Below are 15,239 nucleotides of genomic sequence, written 5' to 3' on the forward strand. Positions count from 1 at the left end.
CTCAAACGCCTGAGTGCTCCTTCCACAGGCTCTCTGAGTGTCCCTGGAAATATTCGGAGGAAAGTGGCTCTGAACCTTGTGTTGGCTAGACACAAAGCCAGCGCCCATCATGGAGAGAACTCAAGAACACGGGCATATTCTTGCCTCTTACATTTGACTGACATTTTGCCTCACATCAGTCTTTTATCAACTTTTGGTCACTTACAACTTTCAGAAGTTTTATTTCCCCTGCAGTGAGGGGGTTTGATCTTGTCCTTAGCCATCTCTCCCACCAGCAGGATTTACTAACTCTGGCTTAGCTGTTTCTTCTTCCTCCACTTACTGGCTTGCCTTTTTCCTTGGGAGAGTAAAGCTGGCTTTAACACATGCCATATCCTAGGCTGCACACAGTGGTGCACACCTGTAATTCCAGCACTTTGGGAGGCCAAGGTGGGCAGATCACTTGAGGGCAGGAGTGGCCTGGCCAGCATGGTGAAACTCCGTCTCTACTAAAAATACAAACATTAGCCGGGCATGGTGGGGCATGCTTGTAATCCCAGCTACTTGGAAGGCCGAGGCACGAGAATCGCTTGAGCCCAGGAGGCAGAGGTTGCAGTGAGACGAGACTGTGCCACTGAACACCAGCCTAGGTGAGAGAGTGAAACTCCATCTCAAACCCCTGTGCCCCCATCCCCCCCCAAAAAAACCCATCCCAGATCCTTTTGTCTCCTGTCTGTGTGGAGTGCTCTCTGTTGCTCAGCGCTCCATGCCCATTGCTGTGGAGCTGACCTGGGAGTGACTGATGGCTCCTGAGGCTAAAGGATGGAAATAGCAGGAGGGCTCCTGGCTGCCCCCGCTATGGTAAGAGCCAACCAGCCTGCCAGGTTCCGTGAACAGCGGCTGTGGCTATACAAACCTGAATGAAGAGGCTCGAGTTTCCCGAGTGGGAATGGCATGGCAATGACATGCTGTTCCTGAGTTGTCTGGGATCTGACATCTCTGCCAGGCCTGCTGCCAATGGGGCCTGGTCAAGCAGGGTTGGTTGGTGCTGGGAGTCCCTGCATCTTGGATGATTTACACTGTCATCCAGCCAGGGCGAATACCATGACTGTGTATTTCACCCAGAGAGGCAGGTCAACAAGAGAAAAGCATGCAGGTTTAACATGTCTGAGTGATAGCATGGGGCTGCTGGGAGTTTATAGAAGTGAGCAGAAAGATGATCTGAGAACTTTAACTTCTGCGTTTTCTTATTCTTTCCCTCAGTGCATTTATGGAACTCACAGTGGCTGAGGTCTTCATGGAGCCAGTGATGCTTTAGTAAAAGAAGTACAAACTCAAGATAACTATGAGGGCTAGGCAGGCAACAAATGAGTGAAGCAGGCCTAGTGTAGGGCAATAGGGAGTGGTGGAGACTGCGGTAAATTGGAGCATGCTGGCCAAAAATAAAAGAGCTATCTGAAAATCAGATTCAGACCACCAGACACCGTCCCACTGCAGACCAAAATTGTATATATCTAATTGTGTTTCAGACTGCTAAATTAAGAAACTTATTAGTAAACATTATTTTGCTTAATGTAAAAAAAAAGACAAAAACTAGATTCAGTAAAATTGCTTTAAGTGTTTCTACTGTTCCACTTTTCATCATGGAAACTGGTACTTCTGGAATGCCCCAGTTTAAAGCTTTGAGTGAGTAATACTGACCATCTGTGAGGGTTGGGCCCTGAAGTCAGCACACATGAGAACACTGGTAGAGTGAAAATTACCATTAAAATCTCCTAGGAAGGTACCATGTTGGGCATTAATTAAAGTGCATTTCTCAGGAACGCCACATGCCTGGATGCTAAAAAGTGGAGAATGTTTTTCAGTTGAGCAGCAGATGAGATTGTTGGCTTGTGTTTAGGAGCCAAGTTGTTTGAAAGATTCGAGTGTTGTACCTTTAACCACCAGGATCACTCTGGAATTGAGGCTGAGGGAGTGGGATTTTTCTATCTTCCATCTTCCACTCATTCTTAGACATCTGTTTCCCGGGGAGAAGGGGAGAAGGGAGAATGGTCTTTTCTTTCTACACATATACAGGTGCTTCTCTTTTCTTCGCCAAGCTCACAGAGTTGAATTCACACAGGCCACCACACATTTAATGTAATTTCAGTGTTCTGAAGCATGGTCTCAGAACCTGAAAACCTTACATGTGTACAAAGAAGAAGGAATTGCTGGTCTTGCACTGGATCTTCAGATGTGCTTCAGGCACCCAAACCAGTTTGGACTCATGACAAAGTACAATCCCATATTAAACCCAAGAGTTTAAGTTGTTGCCAATGAAGCAAGGGATCAGGAGGGGAGCAGGTACAACTGTAGGGATTGTGTTTATAGGGAAATAAGCTGTAGGGTTGGGCTATCCTTCAGTGAAGTCACACATCTGCCTCATGGCTTATGCGCAGGCCTGATTTTGAAACCCAACTCTGCTCGTTATCAGCTCTGGCATGGGTACAGTAGTTTATTTCCCCAAACCCCGGTTTCCTCACCTATAAAATGGGCATAGAGATACTTCACAGCTCGTTAAGAGAATTAAATGTGATAAGGAATTGTTATAACTTAAAAAAAGTTTGTTGTAGCATAATTTGGCTCTGTTTTACTTGGTCTTTTAGAAGGAAAAGTTTATTTGAATTAGGGGGAGGAGGATTGCAAGAGGTTTTAGTGAGAGTTGTTTTATTAAGTTTTTGTATTAATTTTGGGGCACAGGGTATGATGCAGTATTTTATGAGAATAAGTAACTCTATTTTAATGGCTAGAGAGATGAGGATTGAGGGCGTAAGTTTTTTTAAATTTACTGAACCAATTTTTTAATTAAATTTATGAAGGGATTGTTTAGTTCAGAATTTTTGGCTAGCTTATTTGATAGGGCAGTAAGATTCTGTAATGCTTTAATTATGGTTCCGCTGGGCATAGTGTTATTAGGGATATAAGTACTGCATTGGGTTTTGATTATGACACAAACTCCACTTTCTTTTGCTAGTATTATGTTTAACACTATTTTATTTTTCCAGGCCATTTGACTGGTGAGTCCTCATTGTTTAGCTATTTTTAAAATAGTATTTTTAGTATAATTGATAAATCGTTGCTGATTGTAATGAATGTAATTTATTCAATTTGCATCTTTATTTACAGTTAACTATTAGAAGAAAGTAGATTCAAATCCGGTAGCTGTTTGGTTTTGGGCCTTAAATTTATTTGACACTTTTCTTGGGACTTCAATGGCATTTATGTACATATGAGAATTGAAGAACCTACGGGGCGCCTCTTTTGTTTGATGATGTTTGGTTTTTATTTTTTCTGGTTGATGAAATGCCAGGGTGAAAGGGATGGCCAACTGAATTAGAGCACAAATTGTGTTCTAGTTATTTGGCAGAGTGTTCAGTATTGGTTTATTATAATATTACCACACATCCACTAGAGGATGGCTAAGGGCAGACTGATAGGTAAGCTTTTGGAAGGGCTAAAGCTCACTGCATTTTTGTTAAGGTTCCCAGGAACGCTAAGTTTTTTCTCCAAACCCCAGTTTCCTTACCTATAAAATGAGCTCAGAGATACTTCACAGCTTGTTAAGAGAATTAAATGTGATAAGGTATGGACAGCACTTACTGCCATAACTGCCACCTAATAGGTTCAATAAATGTTGGTCTCCCAAGGTTTCTCCATGGACCTCAAAGGGTAAGTCGGCAGAGGTGGTTGAGTGGTTACGGTGATTGGTGATTGACTGCTCATCAGTTGTGTGCTGCAAACATAACTTTCTATCCTAACCTGGTTAACTATTATGGATGTGGTGTGGAATAGTAGAATCAGCAATGAGCCTACGGGACCTGTGTTCAAATCCCAGACTGACATTTTAATTGTTGTGTAACCTGTAGCAAGTTATTTAGCTTTTCTATATTCCTCCTATTTACTTTGTAGCTGTCATGAGGACTGATTGAAGTGATATATATATAAAACATCAGGCACAACCTAAGTACCCAAAAGGTGTTAACCCTCGCTTTCCTGATCTCACGCTCCTTTCCCTTTCACTATTTAGGTCAATTTTCTAATTTTCATCACAACTGTGTCTTTCTTCCTCCCCAGGTATAGAATCTCCAGAGATGTTACTGGAACCAGCATTTGAGAGGAATTTATTTATTTATTTATTTATTTATTTGAGATGGAGTCTTGCTCTGTCACCCAGGCTGGAGTGCAGTGGTGCGATCTCGGCTCACTGCAACTTCTGCCCCCCCCCCCCCAGGTGCAAGCGATTCTCCTGCCTCAGCCTCCCAAGTAGCTGGGATTACAGGTGCCTGTCACCATGCTCGGCTAATTTTTTGTATTTTAGTAGAGAAGGGGTTTCACCATGGTCTCAAACTCCTGACCTCAAGTGACCCACCAGTCCCAAAGTGCTGGGATTACAGGCGTGAGCCACCGTGCCTGGCCTTGAGAGGGATTTTAAATAACTTAGTCTAACCATTCATTTAGAGATGAGCAAAATGAAGTCCAGAGTGTTCAAGTAACTTGACTGAGATCACACAGCTAAGTTTGTGGTTACACTTGATTGAGGTTTTCAGGTCTCCTAACTTTGGATCTAGATCTGATTTGGTTTTATTTATTCATTTTTTTTCTTTCCTTCAAGCATCCATGCACCTTTTATATATATATATATGGTCAGACAGTTTTCTAATCACTGGAGATGCACTGGTTGAAAAAGCCAGTGAATGGAGCTTACATCCCAGTGGAAAGGGCCTGGCTGCCTTCTAAGGCAAGTTGGCGCATGTCTCATTTCCACTGTACCCACGAGAAGGGCATTGTTCCATCCGGCCCCTCCCAGCTAAACCTTTTTCCCTGCAGAGTATCAGGAGCACGTAGCCTCTGCATCAGGGCCAGGGGAGCAAAACCATGTTGAAGAGAGGTGAATGAATGTGACAGAAATCTGCCTGTCTTCCTTCATTCTTTAGTTATGAAAGTAATCGGATTCCATTTTTATTTGGAAAAAAATGACTGATTGAAAGTGTTTTCTAATCTTGGTTGTGCTTTTCCTTTGGAGTCAGTAGGGTCCAGTAACCATGTGGATTAATACCAAGCTTATCATTAGAATTGAAGATGCTGCCACTTCCAGAAAGTTTTGTTCCTTGGGGAATAAAAACAAGATGAGATTCATTCACTTCTGAACATCTGCAACCATCCAAGCATGGCAGCTGATTTATAAGGACAGGGCCAAGGGGGGCAGGAAACACTCCATATTCACCCATCTTTGAGGCATAAAGGGGAATAAAGACTTAGACTGTAGACCCAGAGCAGACCTCAGCCAGTAAGAACAAGTGATGCTGGCCATTTGGTGCAAGCCTCCACCTTTGCTGATCCCAGACCCTAAATAGAATTTGATTGTGGACTCCACCTCTCTGGATTTGCTCTTGCCGCCTTCTGAGTGTTGAAGGGTCCTGAACTATCATCTCTGTTTCTCCTTAAGCAACGGCTCCTTAAGTAGCAGGCTTTACTCCTGCAGTTTAGTCCGATACAAGAGTTGGCCTATTTTTAGTCGGCTTTTGTGCAAATGAGTGCTATGCCCCAAGCACTGAAAGGGGAAATGTCACCACTCACAGGTAGCAGGAGGGCAGGCATTTGGAAGGAAGTTAGTATTTAGTGGGGAGGAGCTGGAGTTTTATTTCTTTTCTTCCACTCATATCACCCTCTCTCTCCCCTCTTTCAGATGCTGTTTGTTTCATACCAGTGTATCTAATTTGCAAAAAATATGTAGAACTTATGAAAGGTCGTTTAGTAGATGGGTAGATAATTGGCTCACTCTATGGAGAAAAAAAAAACAACAACAAAACTTATCCCTACTTAACACTGTAAAGGAAACAGGACAAAAAATGTAGGAGAATATCATGAGAGAGGGATGGGGAAGGATTTCTTATACAAATAACTTCAAAAGCATAAAACAAAAACATTGATGAATTTGATTATATTAAATTAAGGATTTCTATTAAACAAATACCATGGATATTTTTAATAGACACACAAAAGATCAGAAAAGACCACTACAATGTGTGAAACCAACAAGGGTCTATTACCAGTCTAGAAACAGAAGGAACTCCCGAAAATCAATAAGAAAAGTATGGAAAGTCCATTAGATAAAAAAGCAAAGAAGTTGAAAAGGCAATTTTCAGAAGAAGAGTCCTGAAAGGATGCACAGGCACATGAAGAGATGCTTAATGGCATTAGAAATCAGATAAATGTCAATTAAACAACAATTAGGCATCCCTTTACATTTGTCAGGCTGGAAAAAACAGATAGTGAGGCAATGCCAAGCTTGGGGTTGGGGAAAGGGATGCAAGGACACTTCTGGAGGAGATCAATCTGTTCATGGGTCTACACCCCAAAGAAACTCTTCTGTGGGTCCCTAGGGTGTCTGGAGGGAGGTCCCTAGGGTCTCTGGAGGGAGGAAGAGGCAATTGGGACAGTATGTAAGTGAGATATAAGACATTCTGGAGTACGCAGCAAGAAGCAATTTGGGGAGTAGATAAGATTTACAAGAGGGAATTTGGGAGTGCTAAGTGAAAAACATAGTACTAAGTGAAAAACAAACAGATGAGACCTATACTCCAAAAACAGTTGCACACAAAACAATATGCATTCTATAAGAATGTATACAAGCAAAGGGCTTCACGTTAAACTAAAATAGTTAGGATGGGGAACAGCATTGGGGATGAAGAAAACAAACTCGGGGCAAACATGAATGAGCTTCAGAAGGCATGTTCTTATTTCCCAGGACCTGCAGAGAGTGGCAGATCTGTTAGGGAGGGTGGGAGGGAGAGAACTTCCCAGACACCCAGCTTTAGCGGAATGCCTGACACTCAATAGTTGCTTAATGTTTCATGAATGACTATGAATATGAGTCCAACTGGTGACATCATCCAGGATTTCACAAATTCCTTGATATTATTCTCCTGGAAGTCTGAGGCAGAGGAATCCATGAGTTTGGCCCATGGGAAGGTGGTAAACTGACCCCATCCACTGTAACTTTTCTACTAAAAAGTCCTTTCTAATAAAGTGCCAAATTACATGTCTAGAAGGTACAGTTTGTTCAGTCCTAAGAAAGACATATATAAAAGCTGAAGCTAGATCAGTTGTCTATCCACAGTCTAGCAGTTTATTGGCACAAGTTCTTCAATAATATTGGGAAGAATTTATTATTAGTATTTGAGACAGACTTGCTCTGTTGCCCAGGCTGGAGTGCAGTAGCATGATCTCAGTTCACTGCAACCTCCACCTCCTGGGTTCAAGTGATTCTTGTGCCTCAGCCTCCCAAGAGCTGGGATTACAGGTGTGCGCCACCATGCCCGGCTAATTTTTGTAATTTTTTTTAGTAGAGATGGGATTTTGCCATGTTAGCCAGGCTAGTCTCAAACTCCTGACCTCAAGCAACCCGCCTGCCTTGGCCTCCCAAAGTGCTGGGGTTATTGGCATGAGCCACTGTGCCGGATCGATGGTCAATCTTTATGTAAACTATAATCTAAGGAAATTACAGTCATGCCAGCAATGGCATTTAGCTACTCTTACTAGTAGGAGCCACTCAAGGAATCTAAGCATAAACCTCCGGGTTCAAATCCGATTTTTCTGAATTTGAGGTATCGGATCCTCTATCGTCAAGGGAGAAATGGTAATTATTTCACAGCTTGTACACAGAATAGGAATTTAGCCTGTTGCTGGGCCAGTCTCTTCTCCCCTATTTCTTTCTCTAGCTCATCTCTCATCACTAATCTCCTTGGTGGTTTTCTCATTTTTACCTTCTTATTGGCCTAAATCAGGTTTCTCAAACTTGGGATATTGGGCCAAATAGTTGTGGACGTCTGTCCTGTGCATTGTAGGATATTTAGCAGCATTTCTGGCCTCTACCCACTAGATGCCAGAAATACTCCCCAGCATGACAACTAAAATTATCTCCAGACATTGTCAAATATCTTCTGGGTGCAAAGCCATCTCTGGCTGAGAGCCACTGGCCTAGACAAAGAACCTGGAACACATCAGCACTTCTGTGCAAAACCCTTTTTAGAAACGTTCTTATTTGTTTTCAGGATACAAGATACAACATTCCCTTTGCTGCTTTTGGCAAATGTCTAAAATTAGAAGGTCAGAGAAGATGATTCTAGGTAACCACCTGGACAAATCTACCTGTGGCAAAAGGAAGGTTTGAGTCCACTTTCTGAATTAACCTAGAAACAAAACAAAATAAAACACAAAAATGTAACCTCCAAAGTGAATTAATTACTTGGGCAAATGTGGTTTTTGGGTCTCGATTTTACAGAGAAATTGGTGCGTTTTCCATTTGCCATGGACTGGCACGAGCTGGCTGCACAGGTGGAGGTGATGAAGAGAGAGAGTTTGGAGAGAGGTGAATGTTTGTTAGGATTCTGTCTCTCGAGCTTTGCCAGTGAATAGGAATCTTTTTTTCTGGGTTTTGTAAGATTTGCAAAAAGAGAACGATCCTGGTGTTCTTGAATTGGTTCTTTTGACTCAGTGGCCCTATGACCGGAAAAGCCTGTCCCAAAAATTAAGGTCCATAGAAACTAAAAAAACAAAAAAGCATGCAAAAGTCTTGAGGACCTATCTGACATAGTTCAACAAGACGAAATAAGGAAATCTTTGGTTGTTGCTGTTAATAGGCCCAGCACATCAGAAAATGTTTGTTGTTGACCATGTAGATGATTGTGATGAGAGAGGGGCAGGGGAATTAGGTTTCAACTGGCTCTTGCTTAGGCGTTTTTACAGCTGTAGTTGTTCTTTCTAATTAACTGGTCTAGGACCAGATTTAGGGAGATTAGATACCTCAAGAGGGTCTTCTAACTTTGAACCAGGGGTTCTAAATCCTCTCGATTTATAGTGGAGAAAACAGAAGCAACTACTTTTCTCCAGTTCCATGTTTTGGTTGAGGGGATGGAGACACACAATGGGTCAGAGCAGGAATTCATTGCCATGACGATGAGGCCTGGGATATGGTGGACAGTGAAGAACTATGACAAAAAACACTGCAGAAAAAGAAGACGTGGGAGGAGTTGGGAAGCATATGAAAGGAAAAAAAGCCAAAGAGAAATGACAAGATCAATTATTTGGAAGCTTAATGGTGTGCGTCTTAGAAGAAAAGCTTTCTGAGCCAGGCACAGTGGCGCATGTCTGTAAGTCCCAGCTTCTTTGGAGGCTGAGACAGGCAGATCTCTTGAGCTAGGAAGTTCACGGCCAGCCTGGGCAACACAGCAGGACCTGTCTCTAAAAAAGAAATAAGAAAAGCTTCCTGAATGAAAGAGGTTAGAATCCTGTAGAATAAGGGGATCCTGGCAAACAAGTAACTAAATGAGGAAGAGAAGAAGGACTTTTTCTGAAGTTCATAGTGAATCCACGGGAACATTAATCCCCAGTCATGCTTGCCATCCATACGGTGCTGCTGCATTCCCAGCCTTCTCTCACGACATCTCATGAAGGCCCAGTGAAATGAGCCAGAAAAGAGCTCATTTTACAGATGAGAATAAGAAGTTCAGAAGAACAGAGACTTTTTCAAGTTTATAAAGGAAAACACTGGTTTTCTTTATCCCATTATAACACATAGCCACTTGGGCTCAGTAGATTCTCAGAGAGTAGATTTTATAAAATAAGATCTCAGAAAACTGATTTAAAATGGAATCAAACAGGGGATGGTGGCTCATGCCTGTAATCCCAGTAATCCCAACACTTTGGGAGGCCAAGATGGGTGGATCGCTTGAGGTCAGGAGTTCAAGACCAGCCTGGCCAGCCTGGCCAACATGGTGAAACCCCATCTCTACTAAAAATACAAAAAAATTAGCCAGGTGTGATGGCATGTACCTGTAATCCAAGCAACTTGGGAGGCTGAGGCAGGAGAATCGCTTAAACCCAGGAGGTGGAGGTTGCAATGAGCAGAGATTGTGCCACTGCCCTCCAGCTGTGGGTGACAAAGTGAGACTCTGTCTCAAAAAAAAAAAAAAAGAAAAAATTGAATCAATTTATCTAACTTATCTGGAGAAGGAATCTAGAGGGGAAAACACTAAAAGAAGAGGTCTATTTTAAAGATTTAAACAAATCTTTACTTTCATGGCAAATTTTACATTTTTCCATTCCATTTAAAATATTTTCCATAGCTTAGCTGAACCAGGCTGAAAGTGGATGCCTGGAGTGATGGAGGCGATACACCATGAAGTAGACATGACAATAAAGGAAGGGGAGATAACAGTCTTCTTTGTTTTGCTGGGGGCCAGTCATCTCTAAATTCTTGGAAAATTGAGAAAAAGTTAGTGGGCCATTTCCTTACTGAACTGCAGACCTCAGTGTCAGGGCAGAGTTATCTCTACAAAGCAGGGAGAGAACACAACAAATAGAGCTTGGCCTCACCGCACTCTCTGGCTTTCGGGTCACATTTAACGTGACAGAGTTGAGCCTGTTCTTGGAACGCAAACCCAAAAGATTAAGGCACCGGGCCATGTGACCATTCATCCAGGTGGGTGAAGGTTCCAGCACTCGGGGAAAAGGAGCTAGGCGGGCAACGAAATCAGGTACATAAGAAGAAATCATTTTGTTTTTTTCAACCATGGTCTGCGTTGAGTAAAAACTCATTTTAGAATTAATAGAGAATTTCTTCATCTGCTCTGAGCAATTGCTGGCTTGATTTTATAGCTGAATTCAACCGCATGGGCTCATCGAGCATGCCATAATTTAGTTTTCACTGCAAGGAGAAAATGAGAGTCTATTTCAAATTTTGAAGAAATATTGAGGAAATTAAATAATTATCTGGATAAAAGTGCATAAGGGGTGCGTGGAAGCAGAGATAAATGAACACTGCCAGCCCTTCATAAATGTATTATTATATTTGTGTATAATTTATCACCTTGGATTTAGGAATGAAAACTGATTATATTTCAAAAGCAGCTAAGTAGAAACTTACTTGAATTTGAGCAACAGATAGAACCAAAGAGAAGAGAATAGACAGACTGAAATTGAAGCATCCAATAAAATAGCATTAAGAACGTGGTGACTGGGAGAAGGTTAGGGGTCCTGCCTTCTTGAAGTGTTATATTGGCTCTTGATCCCATAGTCTATACGTAGTGCTTTGGGAATAATGGTGCTTTCCCAGGTGCTAACTCTACCAACCAACATAGAGAACCATCAAGGTGTGTAGCATTTCCTCTAATATTATTTCTTTTCAGTCCTTTGAGAAAAGTTAAAGTCAGTGTCATTGCTGTCATGCAGCTTGGAGGCCTGGGAGATATGAGGTCATGTGAAAATGTGCCAATTTTAACATTGTGTATCAGGAGGAGTTGGGGAAGGGAAGGAGGGTCCTGCCAACTTTCTTCTGTCATGAAAAATAAAGAGGACTATGGCTGGTACTCCAAGCTGGAGCAATGCCCTTCTCTATGAGTGCATAAAAGACCCAGGTAGACTTGAGCAGGGAGGACCCAGAGAGGCCCTTGAGGCTGGAGAGATTTAGCCTTAACCTAAATCTCTTTGGGCATGCCTCCCTTGGAGCATCCTCCAGAATGCTGGGCAAATTGTTGGCAGATTCAGGGCCTTACAGATAGCATAGGACAGTGAGAAAGCATACAGGTTAACAGTGTGGGCTCTTGAGTCAGATAAACCTGGGTTTGAACGTGAACACTGTCACTTCTTGGCTATGTGATTTTAGGCAAATACCTTACTTCTCTAAAGCCTGTTTCTCTTGCCTTTAAAATGGAAATAACAGTATATCAGTCTCATGAGATTCGCTGCTGCCTGGAACACTGTGAGCACTCAATAAATGGTAGTTATGAGGGTGATTTCATTTCTAAAGCCATATGAAGTCAAGTGTCATCATATGACAAATGGTAAGTGCAGCAGTCGTAAGGCATGGCCTAGGCACTTGGGAGCCCACGACAAACAGCCGTCCTGAGAGCTCCCTGGGAGGAGTACCAACATTCGGTCCCCATTATGCAGCCCTGGACCCCATTAGCCACCCAGCCCAGTATCCTACCTCATTCCCAAATGACCCGATAGACGCAGTAACTGGTCCCATGTTGCAACACAATTGGGATTTTTGCATAAGAGTTCGAGTTAAACAGACGTGAGTCATCTTATTCTTTGGTTCCATAGCATTTGGCTATGCAAGTTTCATATTCTCTTGGCTTCCTTTTTCTCCAGTGCCCAAGACCAAAGAGTGGGAGCAGAAAGAAATGGCAATGGCTGCAAGGGCATGGGGGGAACCATCACTCCTATATGCCTTCCACTGGAAGTGAGGCTGGAAGGGTATTAGGCTGGATTCGTTGACACCTTTGATGATTCTGTAGGAGGCTTTGGCAATGTCTTATATTTTGAAATTCATGGCAAGATGTAAGCAACAGATTTGGCAAGAGGAAATATTATAACCTGAAAAATGGGACAGATTAGAGTCACTAGAAAAGCAGCACAACCAGAGAGAAGGGAAGGGGAAAAAAGGATGACAGAATAAAGGGGAAAGAGAGAAAAGTAGAAAAGGAAATTGAAGAGAATGAAGTGTTCTGGTGCTGATGAAGCTTAAGAATCAGGAAGTGATAATAACAATACTAGTTATCGGAAAGTAGGAATGAGATGGTTAGAAAGCCTCAAACGAAAAGTTAGGAAGGAGGGGGTCTTTCAGGCATTGTGTGATCCATCTCCTTTCTTTATGGCTAAAGAGAAGAAGAAAGAGAAAAAAGAAGAGAAATAGAGAACCCTATGTGTCTGGGCCTTTAGGTCTAGGGGATTGGACTATGATTTATGAGACTCTTTCCACAGCTAATCATCTATGAATTTGTAAGTCGTGTATATTTTTCAGATTCCTTATTTGATTAAGACTTATTTATCACTGTGGTCTGTGTAACTTCCAATGAAAGCCATGTTGTGATGGATGACGTGAATGCATTTGATTTTTCGCAGTTCTCAAAAGGTCAGGATCATAATGCCCTTCAAAGTTCTAAGTAGCTTATATAGTGTGATCATGTTTTTAAAAAGTTAACCAGCCTTCAGGTATGTCCTGGGACTAATGCTGCTTTTGGGGAGATAAGAATCTAGGCCAGAACCAGGTCCTAGAACTTTGTGGCACTCATTTGGGTGATTCCTCAGTTTCCCTGTTGTTCAGCTCTACGATATCTGTTTCCTTAGTGTCCAGGCTTTCCATTAAATACAGCATATCAGGAGAGACTCGAGAGCCAGCCACAACGTTGATCCCACTGACCTCTGAGGATGTTTCTGTGTCAATTAAAAGAGCTGGCTGAGAGCTCATGGGGTCTGGACTTAGGTTTCCTAGGGAAGTGTGGCTGGACTCCAGGAATCCTGGAAAGCTCCACCTTTTTAGAAAGGTATCACCAGGGTCTTCTTCACAGTTGAATATATTTTCCTCGGCACTGGCTGAAACAGTCTGGAGACCGGGGCCTCTGGGAGGTGTTTCCTTCTCTGAAGGAGACAGGATGGATCCCATGGGGCCCCGCTGCTGCTCAGTCTTGCTTGGCTGAACCCCTGTAAACTCAGAGCTCGAGATGGAGGTAGCGGAGTTATGGTGGTAGCTGTCTGAAGTGGGCACCGGAGCTTCGGCCGCTGTGATCAGTACTTCGGGCACCAGTGGCATTTTGATGGGCGAGGTTCTCACACTGGACTGTGGTGTCAGGCTCTGTAAAGTGCTTGTCTGGCTGGTCTCCCTGATGGTGGACAGCTCTCCGATGCTGGAGCGCAGTGTGGGGCTTCCTTCTGGGAAGGAGGATTTCTTCCAGATGGGTGAGGCCCTGTGGGGGTTTCTTAAGGGCACATCCAGTAGATCCCTGGCTGGGCTGAGGTCATCTCGGGGTAAGAACATGGAGCTGTCACTTGTCTGCCTTCTATAGCTTCTTCTTCTGGGGCTGGAGGGGTGTTCGTGGGCACTCAGGAACCGCTTGACTCTTCTTATCATGGAATGCCGGTGGCCATGCTTCTCATAATTCCACAGCCACTCCTCGTCAGGAAAGTCGGACCCAGACAGCCTGAAACACACAATGACAAGATCCAGGCAGAGTAGCTTCGGGGGCCTAGTTTTGGGGGCAGAGTTTCAAAGTTAAGAGATGAGTTTGGTATGTTTACCTTATATATTTTTAAATGGGGGTTTGAGGACTTGAGATAGTCTAGCAGAGGCTCTCACACTTTTTGATCTCACATTCCTTTTAAACTCTTAAAAATTATTGAGTATCCCAAAGAGATTTGCTTATGTGGGTTATACTACTCTTTACTGTATTTAAAATTATAACTGGGGAATGTCTGAAATGCAAGCATGTACAAGCACACATTCCATTTACTGCTAAGTGATGACATCATCACATATCTTGTGGCCTCTGGAAAATTCCTCTGGACACTTGACAGAATGAGAATGAAAAAGGCAAATAACATGTTGTGCTATTATGAAAACATTTTTGACCTTCAGGACTCTCTGGAGGGGTCTTAGGGATCCCCAGATATCCCCAGACCACACTTTGAGAATCCCTGATCTAGAGACTTAGACATTAAGAAATATCTATATATCTATATCTATGAATCTATCTATCTATCTATCTATCTATCTATCTATCTATCTATCACCTAGTACATATTCTTTCTCCCTTAGTACAGTTGAATTAAAGTCATGTTTCCCAAGGACCCATAAAACCCCCCCTTAACAATGGATGAGAGAAAATTCATGAGAGTGCAATGACCAGTTCACATTTATTGACTATATACTAAGGCCCAGCTAAGCACCTCCTATGCATTGATTCATTCAGTTATCACAATAATTAGATGAGTTGGTATTAGTATTATTATTTACACTTTACAAATGAGGAAACTGGGGCCTGGAGAGATTCACTAAATGTACGCAGCTAGCGAGAGCAAATTCGGAAGTCTGGCTCCAAGTCCCTGCTCCTAATCGCTTTGATGGAAAGCCTGCTAGAGCCCAGGGCGGAAGAGTGAGTAAAGCACAGTTGTTGCTCAGAGGTAATTTGTAAACATTCCTGATGAGCTTTGTATTTACATCTGTACAATTAGGGTTAAAACAAGAGAAACTGGAACCTTGTGGAAAGGATATATTCATCCAGGTAGGGTGAACTTGCATCACGATTGGGCTCCCTTTGTGATTAAATTTGATGGATTGGCTACCAAGAATTTCCTGCTGGATTTTTACCATTTAAAAAATAAAACAAATAATTCTACCATTTAGTTAAATAATTATTTATTTGAGACAGAGTATTATT

General features: G+C 42.5%; 1 protein-coding gene across 2 annotated transcripts in view; it reads right to left on the reverse strand.

Annotated features, from left to right (window-relative positions):
- Window positions 1-1,866: 1,866 nt before the first annotated feature.
- The window catches only part of BEST3 (bestrophin 3), a 53,460-nt gene continuing 40,087 nt past the window's right edge, over window positions 1,867-15,239 (reverse strand). The window contains exon 9 of one of the 2 annotated variants that reach the window (XM_037996822.2): window positions 1,867-2,005. In XM_037996822.2, the coding sequence (XP_037852750.1) occupies window positions 1,916-2,005 (90 nt within the window). In that variant the 3' untranslated portion in view covers window positions 1,867-1,915. Of the gene's footprint in view, window positions 2,006-11,193; window positions 14,004-15,239 lie in introns of those variants that run through there. The other variant, XM_008003994.3, reaches the window with a different exon arrangement.

This window comes from Chlorocebus sabaeus, chromosome 11 (assembly GCF_047675955.1).
Source record: "Chlorocebus sabaeus isolate Y175 chromosome 11, mChlSab1.0.hap1, whole genome shotgun sequence".
Taxonomy (NCBI): Eukaryota; Metazoa; Chordata; class Mammalia; order Primates; family Cercopithecidae; genus Chlorocebus; species Chlorocebus sabaeus.